General features: G+C 50.0%; 1 protein-coding gene across 1 annotated transcript in view; it reads right to left on the bottom strand.

Annotated features, from left to right (window-relative positions):
- TMEM132B (transmembrane protein 132B) overlaps positions 1 to 21,529 on the bottom strand; it is a 347,169-nt gene extending 325,640 nt beyond the window's left edge. Inside the window, 1 exon segment of the mRNA XM_048514770.1 lies at positions 20,638 to 21,529. Within this exon segment, the coding sequence (XP_048370727.1) occupies positions 20,638 to 20,719 (82 nt within the window). The 5' untranslated portion in view covers positions 20,720 to 21,529.
- Between the last annotated feature and the right edge of the window lie 240 nt (positions 21,530 to 21,769).

The following is a 21,769-nucleotide window of genomic DNA, read 5'->3' on the forward strand; positions in this document are numbered from 1 at the left end:
CCAGTCTCCAGAGGGCTGATCTACTGGCCTCGGTGTTTGGGCAACAGGGACAGGACAGGGAGATCACAGAGGGGCGGGGCGGGGCATAGAACAGGGAGGGAATGGAGCCTGTCCAGTCCACTACCCACGCCCCCCCCCCCCGACTTAAAATGGGCTTTACTGCTAGTTTTTAATAAGTAGCATTTGGGTTCTCCCAATCTGACTTTGACTAAAGCAATCACTCATCAGGTTCAAAAGAACTTTTCTTCCCAAGCAAGCAAGATTGAGATCATGGGAGGGAGAGGCCTTCAGCCCCCTCCCCACAGGACCATTTTCTCATCCTGAAATGACTTGAGAGTGCTATTTGCCCCTGTACTGTATATGTACTGATGGACCCATGCAGCCTGCAAAGGGATCAATTGTGCTCTCATGGCTCCCCCCCCCAACGGAAAACTGTGGGGGGAGGCTGAAGACCCCTCTTCCCACTATATGCCACTGTCTCAATCTAGATTTGGATTGGTCCAGGTTCTGGGTATCTAAACCAGGGCCAATTTGATCTATCAGCTGGCCTAGATTCCCAGTGTTTTCCTTCTTTCTTATAGATGCAGGGCTGTATTCTACCAAATCATTTAGTCCCCACCCTCCACTGTGCTAACCAACGCAGGAGGTCGGGGCTATGATTAACTCACTTGCTGTTTCTCTGCCCCACTTGATTCTGCCGCCGCCTGAAAGAATGCACAAATCCTGGCATGACGAATCACCAGGTACCAAAAGATGCCCCCTCTGATCTTTCCTCGGCTGTTTGTGCCAGTTGCCAGGAGCAACAACAAACCACCCAATAGGCCACGCAACAAGTAAGGTTTGCAAAACATGCCTGGATTTATGGAACTGGAAAATAACAACTTGCCCCCCTAATCATAGAAGCCAAAAAAAGAAGCAGCTTTTTTAATCTTTTCTCCCACTATCCTAACAACTGGTAGTAGGGGATTTGAGAGCAGCCAGAGGAAGGTTAGCCTTGCAACTCCAGCAGGGGGAAGGGGATCCAGAGAGAGAAATGTCTGGGAGTGGTCGCCACATCTCAAAAAGGATATCGAAGAGATAGAAAAAGTGCAGAGAAGGGCAACGAGGATGATTGAGGGACTGGAGCACCTTCCTTATGAGGAGAGGCTGCAGCGTTTGGGACTCTTTAGTTTGGAGAGGAGACGTCTGAGGGGGGATATGATTGAAGTCTACAAAGTTATGCATGGGGTAGAAAATGTTGACAGAGAGAAATGTTTCTCTCTTTCTCATAATACTAGAACCAGGGGGCATCCATTCAAAATGGTGGGGGGAAGAATTAGGACTAATAAAAGGAAACGCTTCTTCACGCAACGTGTGATTGGTGTTTGGAATATGCTGCCACAGGAGGTGGTGATGGCCACTAACCTGGATAACTTTAAAAGGGGCTTGGACAGATTTATGGAGAAGTCGATGTATGGCTACCAATCTTGATCCTCTTTGATCTGAGGTTGCAAATGCCTTAACAGACCAGGTGCTCGGGAGCAACAGCCGCAGAAGGCCATTGTTTTCACATCCTGCATGTGAGCTCCCAAAGGCACCTGGTGGGCCACTGCGAGTAGCAGAGAGCTGGACTAGATGGACTCTGGTCTGATCCAGCTGGCTTGTTCTTGTATTCTTATGGAGTCTAGCTCATCTTGAGGGCCCAGGGAGACAGGAAAGGTACCACCAGACGATGGTTGAAGCATCCTTGTCCTAGTTAGGAATCTTGTGTTAGTCAGAGTGGTGTAGTGGTTAAGAGCAGGTGGATTCAAATCTGGAGAACTGGGTTTGATTCCCCACGCCTCCACCTGAGTGGCAGAGGCTTATCTGGTGAACCGGATGTGTTTCCACACTCCTACATTCCTGCTGGGTGACCTCACAGTTCTCTCAGAACTCTCTCAGCCCCACCTACCTCTCATGGTGTCTGTTGTGGGGAGAGGAGGGGAAAGGAGCTTGTAAGCCACCTTGAGGCTCCTTACAGGAGAGAAAGGTGGGGTATAAATCCAAAATACTACTCCTCTTCTTCTGAATACAAAAGGGGGCAAACAAAGGGGATCTTCGGGGACCCTCGGTGGCTCTCGGCAGGCCTGGACCAAGCCTGCCCACTTCATTTTTTCTCTGTAACCAGCAGGGATTGATGGGAACCGGGTGTCAGACTTTCACACAAGATAGAACAAAGCATTCCATTCAGCTGTGCCAAAAATACTTCGAACTGGAAGCAAAGAGGGGAGAAAATGATGCTCCGCATCCCTGTTCTCTTCTAGCCCGAAGCGGTGCGAGACGAAGGTTTAATCAACACTTTAAAATGACAGACTCGCAACTCATAATACACTGTTTTTGGCAGGGTGGGTATAATTGCGCCCTCGGGGAGAGGGAGAGCTGTGTCGGTCCGCTGCAACCAAACCAATCGAGAGAGTCTGGTAGTACCTTGAAGATTGGCACGTTTCAAGGAAGGAGGCATCCGAAACCAGAACCGGAGTTAATCCGATTCAAGAAGGGGCAGCACCCTTCTGCCACGTCCAAAGTCAGGTCTGATTTAGAGTTCCCCTTCTTCCCAGCCACAACCAACATGGGCAGGGGAAGAAAAGCCAGCATCCAGACCTGGATCCAGACTTTGCAAGAACTGCCCCACAACCACTATCTACATTTTCAATTAACGTACGCCACTTTGGGAGCAATTGGGGCCCAAAAGGGAAGATAGGCAGATACTGACTGGCTCTTTGACTGATGGGGAAAGCTTCTGGTGGGCCGTTGCTTTGGAGAGCTGAGCTTGCTCAAGTCGAACTTCGTTTCCCCTACCCGCTCATTACAGTGCAAGAAGGTTTTCTAGGGGAAAGTATGATTTGAAACCACAGAGTTTCCAGCAATTCCTAGAGTTACGCACTGTCACTTCCTGTTTTTCCCCAGAAGTGACACTGGGTCAGGAGGGGTGCCTGACATCAAAGGGGGGCCCTGGTTTCTGTCATGATAATGGATCTTCCTGTACTTTCAGTTTCCCGTTGTCTTTGTGCTTTGCAACTTGTAGTGATGCAGACTGTGCCCAAGCGCCAGTTGGCCTGATAGCCCTTTGCATGGCCTTGAGAAGCACAAGCACTCACGTTTCTGTTCTGTATTGCTTTGCTTTGATATCTTTGGCGGATGGAAGGAAGGGAGACATACTGGTGGGCATAAAAAGGGTGTTTGGGAAACCAGTCTTTAGAACTGGCTTCTTCTATGGCTTGCTGTTTGTTGTCTGTCAACAAAGACTTTTGATTGAAATTGATTGGTTGCAGATCCAGGGCTGACACACTGTCACACTGGTTACACTACTAGGATTGGTTGTTGCTGTGGTTGTTTAATTTTCCCCCATTGCCACTTGGAGCAACAGCAAGGGCCAGCCGAAGAAGAAGAAGAAGAAGAAGAAGAAGAAGAAGAAGAAGAAGAAGAAGAAGAAGAAGAAGAAGAAGAAGAAGAAGAAGAAGAAGAAGAAGAAGAAGAAGAAGAAAGAAGAAGAAGAAGAAGAAGAAGAAGGAGAAGAAGGAGAAGGAGAAGGAGAAGGAGAAGGAGAAGGAGGCGAAGGAGGCGGAGGAGGCGGAGGAGGAGGAGGAGGAGGAGGAGGAGGAGGAGGAGTTTGGATTTATATCCCCCCTTTCTCAAAGGGGCTTACAATCTCCTTGCCCTTCCCCCCTCACAACAAATACCCTGTGAAGTAGGTGCGGCTGAGAGAGCTCCGAAGAACTGTGACTAGCCCAAGGTCACCCAGCTGGCATGTGTGGGAGCACACAGGCTAATCTGAATTCCCCAGATAAGCCTCCACAGCTCAGGCGGCAGAGCAGAGAATCAAACCCGGTTCCTCCAGTTTAGATACACGAGCTCTAAACCTCCTACGCCACTGCTGCTTTACGAAACGCATAATGGTCTCAGCATGAATTAAAATTAATTCTCTCACTGTACCGATGGTCTCTTGTTTTCGGCTGCTCGCAAATGATGCTCTTTCTAGATGCAGCACCCCAGACCACGTCCGCATCCCGCTAACCCCGCAGGCAGCCCCGTTCTCGGGGCCTCTTCAAAGCCGTATCATCCCCGCTCATAAAATATATCAAATCCAATTTGGATTCCATTGATTTTTTTCCCATGTAACTATTTTAGAGCCCAAAACCCAAGGAGGGGATATCGACCAGCTAAAGAGTCCGACGTGAGCAAACACCGTTGGCAGACCAAGCTTGACAAATAGAAGATGATAATCAGAAATTGAAACACCCACCGCACCACCGTGTGGGCTTTGCGACCGTTTCCAGACATATATGTTCCTTATTTTTAAAAAAAGAAAAGCGGCTACAGAAAAAGCCAGCTGGTTGGTTCTTTCCTTTAAAAAATAAATGCTAACTAGCTTCTGCTCTCACTGCCTCTCTCACGCCACACTGCCCTTCTGGTTTCAGTCTCCCCGCCCTTCCTCAGTGAGACTAGATGAGCGACTGGTCTGATCTAGCAGGGTCTCATCTTATGTTCTTAAGCCCGGGGCGGGGTAGGGGGGGGGGGTCCCTTCTTCCAGCCTTTTCACTACTTCTGTTGCCCCTCAGGCATCAGCTGCCTTGGCTCACCTGTCATTCACACCTGTCATCTCTCACACCGGATGCCTCCTGCTGGATTCTGGGTTTGTTTCCCCACTCCTCCACATAAAGCCCGCTGGGTGATCTTAGGCCAGTAACAGAGGCGTAGCTCCAAGGGGACAGGGGAGTGCGATGCACTGGGTGCACACCCCTGTAGGGCGTGATTGGGCGGGGAGTTCCAGGGCAGAGTTGGGGCGTTCCAGGGCGGCGGTGGATGGGGACGTGGCAGGGGCAAAGGACGTACCAGTGCACCGGGCACTTTTCCCCCTTGCTACGCCTCTGGCCAGTAACCATTCTCTCCGAACTCTCTCAGCTCCACCTGCCTCACAAGCTGTTTGCTGTGAGGAAGGAGAGGTGATAATAATCTGCTATGAGACTACCTAAAGTTAAAGATGCCAGACACAGATGTGTGCGAAATGCTAGGGGGGGGAACCCACCAGACCACGGCTACACAGCTCGGAAAACCCACAACATCCAATACAAGAAGCTGACTGTTGCAAAGTCTCAAAACCACTTCACACTGGCAGGATTGTTGGACGCTGTTGGGGGAAAAGACACTCATTCTCCATCTTTTTGCACTCAAACACCCCCTTCAGAGCTCAGAACCGTTCAAACAGGCCCAAACTGGGGAGAGTGAACCATGCTGTAAACATATGCTGGGAATTTGGGAGACCTCAGGAAGGCATGCCCTAGAACCCACAGGAACCTCAGGAAGGCATGATGCCCTAGGACCCACAGGAACCTCAGGAAGGCATAATGCCCTAGAACCCACAGGAACCTCAGGAAGGCATGATGCCCTAGAACCCACCTCAGGAAGGCATGATGCCCTAGAACCCACAGGAACCTCAGGAAGGCATAATGCCCTAGAACCCACAGGAACCTCAGGAAGGCATGATGCCCTAGAACCCACCTCAGGAAGGCATGATGCCCTAGGACCCACAGGAACCTCAGGAAGGCATGATGCCCTAGAACCCACAGGAACCTCAGGAAGGCATGATGCCCTAGAACCCACCTCAGGAAGGCATGATGCCCTAGAACCCACCTCAGGAAGGCATGATGCCCTAGGACCCACAGGAACCTCAGGAAGGCATAATGCCCTAGAACCCACAGGAACCTCAGGAAGGCATGATGCCCTAGAACCCACCTCAGGAAGGCATGATGCCCTAGAACCCACAGGAACCTCAGGAAGGCATAATGCCCTAGAACCCACAGGAACATCAGGAAGGCATGATGCCCTAGAACCCACCTCAGGAAGGCATGATGCCCTAGGACCCACAGGAACCTCAGGAAGGCATGATGCCCTAGAACCCACCTCAGGAAGGCATGATGCCCTAGAACCCACCTCAGGAAGGCATGATGCCCTAGAACCCACCTCAGGAAGGCATGATGCCCTAGAACCCACCTCAGGAAGGCATGATGCCCTAGGACCCACAGGAACCTCAGGAAGGCATAATGCCCTAGGAACCCACAGGGAACCCCTGTAAGGCATGATGCCCTAGAACCCACCTCAGGAAGGCATGATGCCCTAGAACCCACAGGAACCTCAGGAAGGCATAATGCCCTAGAACCCACAGAAACCTCAGGAAGGCATGATGCCCTAGAACCCACCTCAGGAAGGCATGATGCCCTAGGACCCACAGGAACCTCAGGAAGGCATGATGCCCTAGAACCCACAGGAACCTCAGGAAGGCATGATGCCCTAGAACCCACCTCAGGAAGGCATGATGCCCTAGGACCCACAGGAACCTCAGGAAGGCATGATGCCCTAGAACCCACAGGAACCTCAGGAAGGCATGATGCCCTAGAACCCACCTCAGGAAGGCATGATGCCCTAGAACCCACCTCAGGAAGGCATGATGCCCTAGGACCCACAGGAACCTCAGGAAGGCATGATGCCCTAGAACCCACCCTACTAAGTAGCCCTTTCCTCCAGGGAAACTGGTCTCTGGTCTGGAGATCAGCTGTCATTCCAGCAGATCTCCAGGCCCCACCTGGAGGATGGCAACCCAATGCAATCACCATCCGCACACTTCGCAACCGGCGCATGGATTTCCAAAGACCCAAGGGATTCGCTGAGCAGAAAGCAACACAAGCACCTTAAACTAACAAAAAAAAAGGACAGTGGTAGGTTTGCAGCAAAACCATTTCCAAAGTACATTTCCAAAAAGCTTAAGCGTTCGGAGAACATCGCCCACAAGTCTAGCCTCGTTCACCATGGCAGCTGCCCACACTGGAGAAGATGCAAACCAATGACAGTGGGAAGGAGAAAGTGGGGGGTAGAGAGAGAGAGAGAGAGCGATGAACTCACTCTGGCAGCCCGTGGCTTTTTGTCCTCTCCTACGAAACCTTGTTTTCAGGCAAACCTCCGTGAGGTGTGAGGGGTTAAAGCAGAAAGCCAGAGGTTCATCATATCCCTGCTCAGTCAAGCAGCTCAGCTGATAACATTGGAGTCAGACAGGAGACGGGCGCAAGAACTCGACTAAATACTAGCTGCTCACTTAGTGCTCTGATGCAGGGAGAGCTTAGCCTTGTCATCTCCAGGTTGGGAACATCTTAGACATTTGGGGGGGCGGGGGGGAGACTGTGGGGGCAGGACTTTAGATGGTTATAATCCCATTGGATCCATCCTCCAATGCAGCCCACGGCTCCGGTCTGTTGTTTCATAAGGTTCTTTTAAGACTGCTTTTAGGACACTTGAGTATTTCTCAGGATGTTTTGGGACATCCTGCTTTTTCATTGGAAAGCGCCGTGGAGTCACAGCAGATTTACGGTGACCCCCCTGGGGATTTCAAGGCAAGAGACCGAACAGAGGTGGTTTGCCACCAAAGGGCTGAGAAGAGGAGAATAAAAAATGTATGCCCTGCTTTTCTCAACCGTAAGGAGTCTCAAAGCAGCTGACAAACCCCTTCCCTTCCTCTTGGCGAAGGAGGTTAAGATCTCGTGTATCTAATCTGGAGGAACCGGGTTTGATTCCCAGCTCTGCCGCCTGAGCTGTGGAGGCTTCTCTGGGGAATTCAGATTCACCTGTACACTCCCACACACGCCAGCTGGGTGACCTTGGGCTAGTCACAGCTTCTCGGAGCTCTCTCAGCCCCACCTACCTCATAGGGTGTTTGTTGTGAGGGGGGAAGGGCAAGGAGATTGTCAGCCCCTTTGAGTCTCCTGCAGGAGAGAAAGGGGGGATATAAATCCAAACTCCTCCTCCTCCTCCTCCTCCTCCTCCTTCTTCTTCTTCTTCTTCTTTCCACAGCAGACCCCTTGTGAGGTAGATGGGGCTGACAGAGTTCTGAGAGAACTGGGACTGGCCCAAGGTCACCCAGAAGGCTTCACCTCTAGGAGCAGGGAAAGAAATCCAGTTCACCAGATTAGAGTCCACAGCTCAGGTGGAGGAGGAGTAGGAATCAAATCTAGTTCTCCAGAGCAGAATCCACCTTTCTTAACCACAACTCTATTGCCCCTTAAGTCCCAATCTTAGACTTCTTTGGTGGGCTCCCATCCAAAAACCAAGTCTGATCTTGCTTAGCTTCCAAAATCAGAGAAGGCTGGGATAGCCTAGCCCATCCAGCTCATGGTTTTACAGATACATACATTTATATCTCCGAAGAATTTACAGGAAATTAGCTATATGTATGTACGGTCTGCTTTTCTGCCGACATCTTCTCAATTCATCCCCCAATTACATCAATTCTGCTTCCTGAGCCACAGCAAAAACTGTGCTGCAGATCTGTTCTCTAAATTCCCCAGCGAACATCGATAAAATATCAGCGCAAGCGCTCCGTAAGGGGACGGGGAAATGTAATTTGCGACTCCAGATCTGTGAATTTTCCAGGAGGTTTTGTGATTAGAAAAAGTTTCTCCATGTGAATTTCTCATTCTCACCCATTTCGCCCGCAAAGATACAGTCTGGGTTTTCTTCTCTTTGTTTCCAAAGAAACAGAAACAGGCAAGATTTCATGGAACGAGTAAGCAGATCCAAGGAGGAAATAGCAGAGAGCGCTCCGTTTCCCAAAAATAGGAGGCCAGAATTCCTATTAAGGCTTGAGGAGGGGAAGACAAAAGTATTTTCCAGCGTGGAACAATGGATATCTAACACTGAGAATCCAGCACTTTTGTTGAAATACAACTACAGCTCGTTCAACTACAACTCCCAGGATCCTTTGGGGGAAGCCATTACAGGTCAGTTACCATGAAACTAACGTAAGGCCATTTGTAGGGCAAATGCGCCCTTTAAAAGATGGGAGCCCACAATTCCAAGGGAGCAACATGGAGCAGAAAACAGAATTCTCATTAGAAGGATGCTTCATATACAATGTGATTTTGGCTAAGCCAGTTCATGCCTTTATAGGTGGGCGCCCTAAATTTATTCGCAGAGGTGGAAGATAATGTGATGAAATGATTTCACATGTATTGCCTGTTACTGTCATGAGCCAGCCCCTGGGTACTTAACCAGGACACAGAGGACTCTGAGGCAGAACCTGAAGGTACAGTGCAGCCAGAGGTTGCTACTCCTGAGGAAGACCAGGCAGCAGAGCCAACTCCCAGCCCTCCTCTATGACATGCAGGTGGAGGAGCCTGCAGATCCTCCTAGGGAATCCAGTGATGAGCCAGCTGTGCATAGGAGGCAGAAGCAGAGGCTGCTACTGCAGAAGCAAAGAAGGAGTGCTTGTTTTGTTTGGCAGCAAGATATGGGAGATTAGAAGTCTCTGCATCTGATGAGGATTAACTCCTTGCAGAATCCCAGTCCCTTGAACAAGGCTCTCTATATAAGCCTTGCTATGGGCTTGCTTCTGCCTGGGTACAACTAGTGTGTCACCTGTCGCCACTTCGTGCCTGGTTCATCGTTGATCCCCAGCCTGCTTATCAGTTCTCCTGCACCACGACCATTGGACTGTGACCTGACTACGCCTTGCCTGCCTTGGCCCTTTGGACTGTGATCTGGCCACGCCATGCCTGCCAGCAGCACAGTTATGGTCAGTGTAAACTTCTAGTCCCATCAATCCATAAGTGGAACCAACCTGCAAAAACAGGTGAAATGGCAAAACTTGACAGACAGCCTAGAAGGGCCAACAATCTACTGAGACACCTCAGTCATGTGGGGGGTGGGGGTGGCGGCAGGGTAGCTTGACTGCATTTTTTAGCCTCCCCATGCCACTGGAAAGCCGCCTTGGAAGTGGTAGGCCAGTGCGGCCATGGAGCCATTTTCAGCCGCCCCATTGTTTGGATGGGGCTCCCCGACTTCCGGGGGGAGGTTGGCACCAGATGAGAAGGGCTGCTTTTTGTTTTGATCCTGGGGTTTCCAGCCCTGTGCCTGGGGGTAGAACCTGGGGGAGATGGAGTTTAAGGGTCCCAGTGGTGTATAATCCCAAAGAGTCCTCCCTCCAAAGCAGCCATTCCTGGAGATGTGGGGGGCAGGGTCTGGGAGGGCAGGGTTTGGGAAGAGGAGGAACTCAGCAGGGTATAACACCGCAGAATTTTGCCCTTGACCAAAAAGCAGCGTCACGGTCTATCTTCTGGGAAAGCAGGCAGGGTTCCCCACTCTTGAATACTTTGGTGCTACAGCTTGGGACGGGTGAGGTTTGAAAAGCGGAAGGACTTCAGCAGGGCGTGATGCCACGGATTCTACCTTCCAAAGCAGCCATTTGCTCCAAGGGGATTGATCTATATAATCTGGAGATCAATTGCAATTGGCACCCTTAAGAAATGCTACTTAAAAAGCAGTGGCGTAGGAGGTTAAGAGCTGATGTATCTAATCTGGAGGAACCGGGTTTGATTCCCAGCTCTGCCGCCTGAGCTGTGGAGGCTTATCTGGGGAATTCAGATTAGCCTGAGCACTCCCACACACACTAGATGGGTGATCTTGGGCTAGTCACAGCTTCTCGGAGCTCTCTCAGCCCCACCCACCTCACAGGGTGTTTGTTGTGAGGGGGGAAGGGCAAGGAGATTGTAAGCCCCTTTAAGTCTCCTGCAGGAGAGAAAGGGGGGATATAAATCCAAACTCCTCCTCCTCCTCCTCCTCCTCCTCCTCTTCTTCTTCTTCTTCTTCTTAAAACACCCGCTAGGTCCTCCAGAGGTCATGAGGACTAGAAGCCTGAATTGAATGTCTTTTGCTGATTTCATTACGCAAAAGGGGTTCCATTTTAACCTTTGCAAAACGAACAAAGCAGACTATCAAAACACCAAACTAAAAGTTCAGCCATCTCTATTATGAATTTCTGCATTTTAAAGAGGTGGGGAGGGTATTTTGTCCAGGCGTGTTAAAACCTTTACTAAAAGGACCCGGAATTTCAAATCATTCTGTGCATGAATGCAGGTTTGGAAATGAGGCGTGCAGGCCTAATACCCCACGGTTTCTTGGAAGGGGGCACCAGGCATCATTCCCTGCACGAAGTTAACACAGAAATAAATCACTGTTGTACGAAAATCCAAAAGGGACCAACAACAGCTAATCTTTTCAGCATACTGCTGGCTCTGATCGGCCTCCTTTCTTTTTTCTGAAAGGTATCCCCCATCGGCATTCAGTTAGCCGATAAAGCCACACAGTGTTTGTCTAAAACCTGTTATGTCTTAAACAACTTGATTAAACCCATGAAATGCGGCACTCTGGCCTCCACGCCACCCAGCTTGGCTTCCTGGATTTTCATTACTTTAAAAAAGAGAGACAAGGAAGCTGTCAAAACAGATCAGCCGACGTTTTGCCTCAGTAATTCCTTACAAAACAGCTTGCACATTCAACTTAGTAACACCGCACACACAGTTGCAAGGAGGGCAATAGTAGCAGAGGGGACTTGCTCGGTCCGGCCTTTCGCCAACCCCCGAAAAAGAATGACACAGTTTGTTTCACAGGATAGCCATGCTGGTCTGAAGCAGAAGAGCAAGGTTTGAGTCCAGTAGCCCTTAGAGATCGACAAGATTTCCAGAGGAGACGCTTTCAAGAGTCACAACTGGGAACTCAACGAGGGATCTTCAGTACACAAAACGTGTGCGGTATCACAAAGCTCAGTCCCTTTACACAACCATGTGAGGAGAAGAGGGGGGAGGGGCAGTACTGGTCCACAAGAATCAAATTTAATAACTAATGTCACCCAGGAGGACGCCTGCTGCACCCCTGTATGAGTACTTGCACGGCCATCACCTCCTTTCAACCAGGAAGTTGACCCAGAAGTGTGGAGCAGGGGATGAGTTCAGAAATTCTGAGTTCAGAAATTCCTGGGGGCTTGGGGGCAGAGGAAGGGGGTGGGGATTGGGGGGGAGCTCAGCAGGGACATAATTCCACAGAGTCCACCCTGTGAAGCGACCAGCTCTCCAGGAGAACAGATCTCTGAAAAGACATCGTAATTTGGAAAAATGCTAGGCCCCACCTGGACACTTGCAAATGTATTGGGTAATTCTTGGTTGGTCACATAGTCAACTGTTGGAAAATGCAGAATACAAACATGGTTCTGATTTCATTGTGGGGATGTACAGGGTTTTAACAACTAAAAGTAGCTGCCTCATTCTATGTCCATCAAAGGCCATTTCCACACAAGTCACTAAAAACATTTGCAAAACGTTTTCAATCCTCCCCGTTTGTCTGCACTCACTCCCTCAAAGCTCTTCCCGGTCACTATTTTGTGATTCTCCCATTTTATTTTGTCTTCTCCGGGCATTGGTAGCTTTGACGCATCAAAACCTTGTGCTGTGATTCTCTATACGTTGTGCCTTTGTGAATTCGAAGATATAACCCCCCAAAATTTTAAAAAAATGACAGAGGTAAACAGGCAAGACAACGGAATGAGCTCAGAAAACGGCGCCAAGGAGGAAGTGCGCGGAACTGCCAAGAGGCTTGTAAAATGTTTTAAACAGCTATGCAGAGCGTTTGGAAAATATTTCCACAGAAAGGATCGCTAAAATCCAGGATGCGTATAAAACATTTTGAGGCTGGAAATAAAACGGTTTGGGCTAAAAGCCATGCAGAACTCCTCGGAGGAAACTTTTTATTTCCAGCCTCAAAACGTTTTATGTTGGTTGTGCGGAAAGAGCCGAAGTCATTATTGTCTACTGAGACTGGCAGCAGCTATCCAGGTCTCAGGCAGAGCTCTTTGACACCACCTACCGCCTGGTCCTTTTAACTGAAGGTGCCAGGGATATAGTGTGATGTCTTTGGCGTGCCAAGGTAATGGAGCAGCAGTGGCGTAGGAGGTTAAGAGCTCATGTATCTAATCTGGAGGAACCGGGTTTGATTCCCAGCTCTGCCGCCTGAGCTGTGGAGGCTTATCTGGGGAATTCAGATTAGCCTGTGCACTCCCACACACGCCAGCTGGGTGACCTTGGGCTAGTCACAGCTTCTCGGAGCTCTCTCAGCCCCACCTACCTCACAGGGTGTTTGTTGTGAGGGGGGAAGGGCAAGGAGATTGTGAGCCCCTTTGAGTCTCCTGCAGGAGAGAAAGGGGGGTATAAATCCAAACTCCTCCTCCTCCTCCTCCTCCACCTCCTCCTCCTCCTCCTCCTCCTCCTCCTCCTCCTCCTCCTCCTCCTCCTCCTCCTCCTCCTCCTCCTCCTCCTCCTCCTCCTCCTCCTCCTCCTCCTCCTCCTCCTCCTCCTCCTCCCCTCTTCTTCTTCTTCTTCTTCTTCTTCTTCTTCTTCTTCTTCTTCTTCTTCTTCTTCTTCTTCTCTGCCCGTGAGTCACAACCCCCTCCCCAAGAGAGACATGTGTCAACTAGTTGCAACATTTAAGATTATACATCAATACCACCTCCCTATAAACTTGCACATATCTACCCAAGAGAGATGGCAATTTGTACATACTGATTTGTTTTCACATGTCCTGGTCATGCGAAACCTCACCCGATTCAAACACACGGCCACGCTGCTGAACCAAGTTAACGGAACAACACAATACCAAACCACGTCAGAGGCTGAAAGCAACTGGGTGATCTTATTTCAGAGACAGGTTTGATGGGTCTGACAGAGGGCGGATTGTAAACCAGCTCTTGGCAGCCAAGATGCAAAGGAAAGCTGAACCACCGCTAATTTCTGCCTGGTTCGATCGGACATGAAAAGAAGCCCTGTTGACAGAGAATTAATTCCTTTTGCTAGAAGGCAGAGAAGCATAAATATTTCTAACGGGGATCAAGTTGCCGGAAAGATGAAGATGTTCGCAACGTTTGGAACAATATAGTCCAGAATGGAGTACGTACCATATGCATTTTTGCTTAATTTATGGTAAGCTTTTCTTCTGTATTTACAATTTTGTATTTATATATCATGAACCTTTTTATACATGTAAAGTTGCAGCATACATGCTGGAGAATTTTTCTTGGAAATGAGATCTTACAGGGCACTATAGCGCCTCGTGCTCAGCCGGTCTTTAAAAAGCTATGGAAATCCTTCACCTCTGCCAACTTGAAATCTTTTCTTACACTCACTTGATGTGGGCATGTGTGAGCATGCACACATACACACACTTTGCAGTTCATCTGAAGAGGCTCCAACCTGAAACTGTGAGGCTGGTATACGATCCCTAGCAAATAAGCCTCTTGTCCCACTGTTCAGGAACAAATGAAACATATTCACAGTCTTTAAGGCCCCAAACCACAGATTAGAAAGCTCGGAGAATCAGACCAATGGTTTATTTATTAGTTTGAAAATTGACATGTTGCCACTCCAGAGACTTGTTTGAGGAGCTTTCCAGCTAACAACAAAAAGCCATTAAAACACAAGTCTTAAAAGAGCAGGCCAATGTCATTAAAACAAGCTAGGATAGAACAGCGTAAATTACGTGCTAAGAAGCCTAGAACGGTCTAGAGATAAAATAAATTCATGCCAGAAGCAAATTATATAAGGTTTAGTAGATAAAACTCCTTAGCTAAAACCTCAGGTTAAAAAGGATGTTTTTGTCTGGTGCCCAAAATTAAGGAAGGCAGGCACCAGGCAAGAGAGCATTCCAAAGGCAAGGGGGTCGCCACCGAAAAAGCCCTGTCTCTGGTTGGCACCTACCACACCTCAGAAATCAAAGGCACAGACAGAAAGGCCTCAGAAGAAGATCTTATCTGGTGGGCTGGACAGTATGGAGGCGGTCCTTCCAATACCTTGGCCCCAATCCAGACTAGCTATTTCAGTAAACCCAAATTCCCAATAAGGACATTGTATTTCGATGCAAATTTGATTTAACTCACGAAGTCCTTCATGTAAAACAGTCTAGTGTGGGTTACCCGAAAAATCCTTCAGATGAGGTTGGGCACAATTCACTGTCCATCCATACTAGAAAGGAAGGGAACTCAGAACAGTGGCTTATGCAGAGATGCAACAGACAACCTCCTCTGTGGAGGAGGGGGAAGTCAACCACAAGATTGCATTAGGAATCACTGAATGATCTCAGTTTCAGGAAGCAGCTATGTTGGTCCGCAGCAGCATACCTGGAATCAGGTACAATGGCACCAGAAATAACAATAAGATTTTCAAGGTATAAGCTTTCGAGAGGTAAAACTCCCTTCGTCAGAAACAAGTTGGAATCTCTGAGTCCTTATATCCCAGTCAGAAGGTGAAAGGGATGTTGCAAAGAAAGATGCAGAGGTACAATGGCCATTGAAACAGGCTTGACTGAAGCAGAGGTGAAATGCTCAAAGCAAGAAAATTAACCTCTGTAGTAAGATAAGAATTCTATGTCCCTATTCAGCCCAAGGGGGGGGGTCCATTGTTCTGAACTTGTGAATGAACTCAGGTTCAACCAGCTCACATTGTAATCCGCATTTGAAGCCGTTTGAGAGTTGCCACTCCTAGGACCCCTTAATTGCTTGGATGATTAAAATGTTCTCCCACCAGTTTTCGACTGTTGTGGTTTTTAGTGTCAGATTTATGTCCACTGATGCCTTTGCATAGAGACTGACCAGTTTGTCCAACACAGAGAACTGAACGGCAATGCTAACCTAACAGGGGCTGAAAAGAGACATAACGTTCTTATCTCGCTACAGATGCTAATTTTCGGCCCCCAAAGCATTTCCCTTCTGCTTTAATCAAGCTGATTGCAAAATGCTTTGCATGCTGAGTCCCCACTTTACGGCACCTCTCCCACCTTCTGACCGAGATATAAGGGCTCAGAGATACTAATTCATATTTGAACAAAGGAATCTTTGACCCTCAGAAGCTATCTTGTTGGTCTTTTGGCTGCTGCTGAGCTGGATTCTAGCTGAATGGTCTCCCTGAACCTGCTGAAGAGATGGGGCAGAAATTACCACACCTCACCAGAGACAAACAGGAAGGCGGGAAGTCAGAAAAGAGAATCAGACAGAGAGGCAGCGGACTGCCTCGTATGTAAATACATACTTCCGAGCTCCTAAAAACCTTTAATTGGTTTGTGAATCATTGATTCAGCTCATTTAAACTCATGAGATTTCAGCAATTGGCTAGAGTACAGATGTCAAACTCGCGGCCCTCCAGATGTTATGGACTACAGTTCCCATCATCCCCTGCCAGCATGATGCTAGCAGGGGATTATGGGAACTGTAGTCCATAACATCTGGAAGGCCACAAGTTTGACACCTATGGGCTAGCGCATCCCTAGCGCATGCACCCTGAGGATTCTGACCCCTGGTGACACCCCCCCCCCAGGAACAACTGACTTTTTATTTTAAATATCTAACTCGCTTTCTTTTTTGCTTTTAGCTTCAACCAAGCTGAATATGCCTGTGAGACCAGAATATCCTCAGAAGAGTCTGCCTGCTGCCACTCTGCATGATATACTGCTCTGGCCTCGAATCCTATGAATTGGCCTTCACAGGTGGGACAGGAAAAGCAGCCCAACCTCTGAGCTTGAGGCAATTTGATCATTCAGTGACTCAGCACAGAGACAGGCAGCGATTACCCACCTTCAGGGAGGCTGCCTGCTGTATCTCTGACAACGTGCTACTGGACTCGAATCTTGCTATTCTTCTGCATCAGTTACTCTTCTTGGGTTTGCCTGCTTCTAATCAAGAGGGAATTCCCTCCCTTATAAACTCTAAAACTGCTTCATCTGTAAGAGCGACGCATTCCACCTGTTTTTCCTTGGAAGAAACATAAGTGGCCTTGGCCATTGGAGTTTGGGAAATGCTCTTGTGGTATAATAGGGAGGTGGAAGAGAAGGAAGCAGCTATCCATAAAGGACTAAGCCAGAGAGTCCTAGAACCTGCTCCGCTCCAACAAGCTAGTAAATAGGATCGCCTTCAGGAAGTTCGTGTGCAACATGGCAGCCATATTCAAACACCTTTTAAAAAGGAACTCCTAACAATAAATATGTAGCCTTCTTCCAAAACAAAGAACTTTCATCAACCTCACAAGCATGCCAAAATCTGGTAAACCACTTCACCAAAAGACACAAAGCTTTACGCCTGTCACTCAAAAGCAATATCTGGAATGTACCCAACGTTGAACACGGAGAGCGCAGACACAGAAAACTAGCCGTGCTGAACTTCAGTGGCGAGGCATCGCAATCCACAAATGGGCCCTCCAGCTCCCATATACTCACACCCCTCCCTCCCCCATACAAACGTCCATGTTTTATCCCTGCCCTTCGTCAAAGAAGTGGTGTTCATGATTCTCTCTTCCATCTTTTTCTTTTCTCAACAACCCTGCAAGGTAGGCCAGGATGATGGCGTAAGAGTGACTGGCCAGGAGTCATCCAGTGAGTTTTTTGGCAGAGTGGCTACCCAACCACTACACCGCACAGGATTTCAAATGTGCCACCCTTCTTCTGTTGAAATAGCCAGCTGTCAACTTACAGTATTTCTCCAACCCTCCCTGTGTTCAGAAGCGGATTCAGACGACAGATGAGCTAGAAAGACGGGGTGGAGGAACAAACAGCTCTTTTCTTGGCTGAGAAAATTCCGTCTTTCCTTCGTCCACCAATTTTCGAGACAGCAGGCTACTCAACCTTCATTTTTCCGCTGGCAACTCCAGCTTGGGAAATTCCTGGAGGTTGGGAACTGGCCTGGAGAAGGCAGAGTCTAGAGAGGGGCAGGAGTTCAGCAGAGACACAACATTAGGTTCTCCAGATGGCCATGCTGGCAGGGGCTGATGGGAACTGTAGTCCATGGACATCTGGAGCACCGTAGGTTGGCCACCCCTATTCTAGAATCTGCCTTCCTGGGGAACTGATCTTGTAATTCCAGAAAGACTCCAGGTCCAGCCTGCTCATTGGCAGCGCTACTCTCTGCTGGGGCTTGCCTATTCCCCCAGTGGGATTATAATAGCAGGGTGGGGGCATGTCTATACACAGTAAGGGAAGGTTAAACTCCATTCCCTTTGGGTTCCCAGTGCAAATTCCCTCCTCACACATACGCACACACAGCTGCTATTTACCGATTTTTTAAAAATACTTGAAAGAGTCATTCACAGGTCTGCCGGCATCACATCTGGCCCTTAAAACCTTCTCTGGGGTTTGGAAACCGCCCATGGGATGCTAAATAGCAGCCCATCAGCAGCTACTAAACTGAAGCTTTGGGCTCAAACCTTCGTCTTTATCCCCAAATTCTGTGTGCTTTACCAGGAAGTAAACAGTGTGCAACTGGGATTGACTCCCAGGTAAGCACGCAAGGTCTGCCAGCTTTACTAGGAAGAAGCCCAGGTTTGCTGAATTTAGATTGCATTCCCTTTGGGGAAGGGACCTATCTCAGTGTAACCCAAGTGATTCTGTAGAAATCCTAACACACATACTCTCAATGTTATTCACTGAACGTTACTCCAAGACCTGTTCGAAAGCTACAGTCCAAAGCCCCTTTACCAAGAAACTGCTCTCATTGCACAGAACAGCTGTTCCTTGTGAGTAAATGCACTCGGATGGGGCTTGCCCACCTGTCAGGTTGATCGCCAGCACAGAGCCCAGTCGCCCGACCTAGCATGTTGCTTCCCAGACTCAGTTTCCCCCTCTGCAAAACGTGAACACATAAGAACATAAGAACAAGCCAGATGGATCAGACCAGAGTCCATCTAGTCCAGCTCTCTGCTACTCGCAGTGGCCCAAACTCGCTTTGCAAACCAAAGTCACAATCCCTGAACTGTTATTCCCGTGCCCATAAAGACGGCAGGGGCGCCACAAGGGTCTTAAGTATAACAAAGCCACCCCGAACCTTTCAACCGAGGCCAAACACGATAGCACAACACCAACTTTCCTATCCTTTGGAACACTTTATTGAGCGCCTGGCCTGATTCAGAGCTCCAGACAACGGCAAAGTTCGCTCAAATAGCTGTGCTCTTTCGGGTGGTTTCATAAATAGCATAATGTGGCTTTTCATTATCGCAGGGGGGGAGAGAGAGATCTTCCCAGTAAATGAGCTCAGGACTTGGATGGAGGGGATTGCCACAGAAGGGATCACGAGCACAGGAGAAGCCGTCAGTCCGTTGCCCTGTTAAGATTTTAATACAGCAAATCCCCGCTCCCCAGTTCAAAAGATCCGCTTGCAAACAGGGATACCTTCATTCTTTGTGGACTCTTATGCCTCACCACCAGCAAGGCAGGCAGGCAGAAATTCAACAGGGGCCATTCTCCAAGCTCGGAGGTGCGGTGATAAGTCAGCACCCGCCTTGCCAGACAAGACTAAAGGCCATTTTGTCTAAGCATCGCATCTCCCATCGTGGCCAGTGACCAGGATTTCTGACCATCACCCGTGGCGGAGGAGAAGGGGGGGGGTGCCCTTCATTCCAAGGGAGATGATGAAGCCAAGACAGAAAACTGTCATATATGTGAGAGGGGAGGGGGGAGAGAAGAGGCCAACGGGGCAGAGACAGCTGGGAAGATCCGATGAAGCCTGGGGCTCGCCGTGCGGTCGCTGGTTCAAGTCTCCTCTGGGCCACAAGGTCACAAGGTGACCTACCACAAACCTCCCTTGGCTGCAGCGTCCCCCTTTGTGATATGGGGATAATCCATACTGGCTTACCTTACAGGGACGTTGTGAGGATAATTAGGTCATTTTATACCCAGGAAAACCTTTGAAAGTTAAAAGCCAATCTGAAAACAAAGGACTATTGGAAAGATGCACGGCCAGGATGCAACCTGCTTATAGCAAATCACCAAGTGGGCTGGGGCAGGCTGCAATCCCTCAGCCGCACTTCCCCCCCCCCCTTCCCGGTTCTTCCCTGCCACTGTAATAAGATCATAATCTCAGGCTGTACAATGCTGCTATAAAGCCCCTACAGCTGTATTAAAAAATTACTGAGCTACCTTGCAGGGTTGTTGGAAAAAATGGCCAAAATAAACATTTCCTTTGTATGGTGTTGTCTTGTGTGATGGGGAGAGATCTTTCTCATGCTGTCATCTCAGTCTTTTTCCAAGGAGCTCGCGTGCAGTTTGCCCTTTTATCCTCACAACAGCCCTGTAAGGCAGGCACTACTAAAATGGAGTCACTGGCTCAAGGTCACCTGGAAGCTGCATCGCCAATTGTGGATTTGAACCCAGGTCACCTTAGCCCAATGCTCTCACCAATGCACCACACTGTCTCTCTTTAGCCCACTGCTTCACCACTATTCCACTATTTGCCGCCACAGGCGGGTCACACAACCAGGATCGAAGCTCCGAAGCGTGTCCTAGGCAACCAACAGGTACACACTCATTTAAGAAGTAGAATATTACAGTGGGATGCCAGCGGAACATTATGAAACAGGAGAAACAGTATGGCCTTGCAGTTAGAGCATGAGGCGGACCAGGGGAGCCCCGGGTTCGAATTCTGCTCTGCCACCAGTGACCTTGGGCCAGCCTTCCTCATTCAGCCTGACCTACCTGGCAGGGTTTGGGGGAGGATTCGGTGGAGAATCACAGGCACGGTCCTACTTTTCCTTGGAAAAAAAGCTGAATTTTTTAAAAATACGAGAAACCTCCTGCCATGATGGAGCGATGGAAGCAGGATGCGGGAAGGGGGAGAGCTGGACTCCCAGGAAGGCAGAGGCAACACCCCCCCCCCCTCCAAGGAAAGGTCTCCAGCAGGCAACTTGCTTTGCAAAATTGCGGGGGCGGGGGTTTAAATGGGAAAAAAGAAAGAAAGCAAACAGGGCACTTGTAGAGGAAGAAACTTTTGAGACTCACCGGCGCACCAGAGAACCGCGGGCAGCAGCAACAGCAGGCAGGAAGCCGGACCCGGCTGCGCTCCATCCCCGGCGGGAGCCATCCTGGCGGTGCCGCCGAGAGGCGCGCAGAGAAGAGGCGCTCGCGAAGGCGCGCAAGGTGCGCGCAAAGCCCAGCCGCCGCGCGCGATCCGGGGCTGCCCTTAAGATTTCCAGGGGACCGGGCGCCCGCTGGGGAGGAAGACCCCGAGAGGCCGCGCAGTCTCCGGGGAGGCGGACTCGAAGCGCAAAAAAGACCCAGCCATTCCTGGGGGGGCGGGGGGTCCCGAGTCCCTGCGCTCGGCTTTCTTCTTCTTCTTCCTCTTCTCTTTTGCAAGCCTGCCTCCAGCTGTTCCGGATCGAGTCAGGGATCTGATCTTCGCCGCGGGGGGGGGGGAGGGGGAGAGATGCGAAGAGATGCCCAAAAGACAGACGGGGGGGACGAGGAGGGGGGGGGTAGGTAGAAAAAAATTGAAAAATGCCAAACGGCCCAAGCGGCTTCCGGGTCCGGCGTTTCCGAGCCCCCCCACTCCGAGCTCAGCCCCCCTCTTTAGATCTTCGCAGCTCCTGCCTCCTCTTCCTCCCCACCCCCACCCCTACGCCCCCCGGGCGCCCGTTGGGGACTGCAGCAGCAGCAGCAGCGGCAAGCGCGATCCGCCCCCCTCTAGGAGAGCTGGGGGGGCAGCGGCTCCCCCCCGGCCGCCTCCCGGGGACTTGGCGCCCGGCCGCCGCGGGGCCGCCCCACACGGTCCCCCCTCGTCCTCCTCCATGCCGGCCTCTTTGCCATGAAAAAGAAGAAACGGATCAAAATGGGAGGGGGGGGGGCGTTTTTGCCAGCGCCGGAATCGCTGCCCGCCGGCTTCTGGCACCAACTCCCAAGTAAACCCAGAAAGGAGTGGGGTGGCTTGCGGGGGGGGGGGGGGGGGGAATCGCTGCGATTGACAAACTCTCCCAGCCAATCTGCTTGTCTGGGGGGGGGGGCGGGAGGAGGGCCCGGAGGGACGCGGAGGGGGGGGGATCTAAGCTTGCAAAACGCGTCTCTCTCTTTTTTTGCAAGCGAGGCATAGCAAACGGGAGGGGGGGATCCCTTGCAGGCTCGGCTGCCCCTTGCGAAT

The sequence above is a fragment of the Sphaerodactylus townsendi genome, linkage group LG13 (genome assembly GCF_021028975.2).
Source record: "Sphaerodactylus townsendi isolate TG3544 linkage group LG13, MPM_Stown_v2.3, whole genome shotgun sequence".
In the NCBI taxonomy this organism is placed as follows: Eukaryota; Metazoa; Chordata; class Lepidosauria; order Squamata; family Sphaerodactylidae; genus Sphaerodactylus; species Sphaerodactylus townsendi.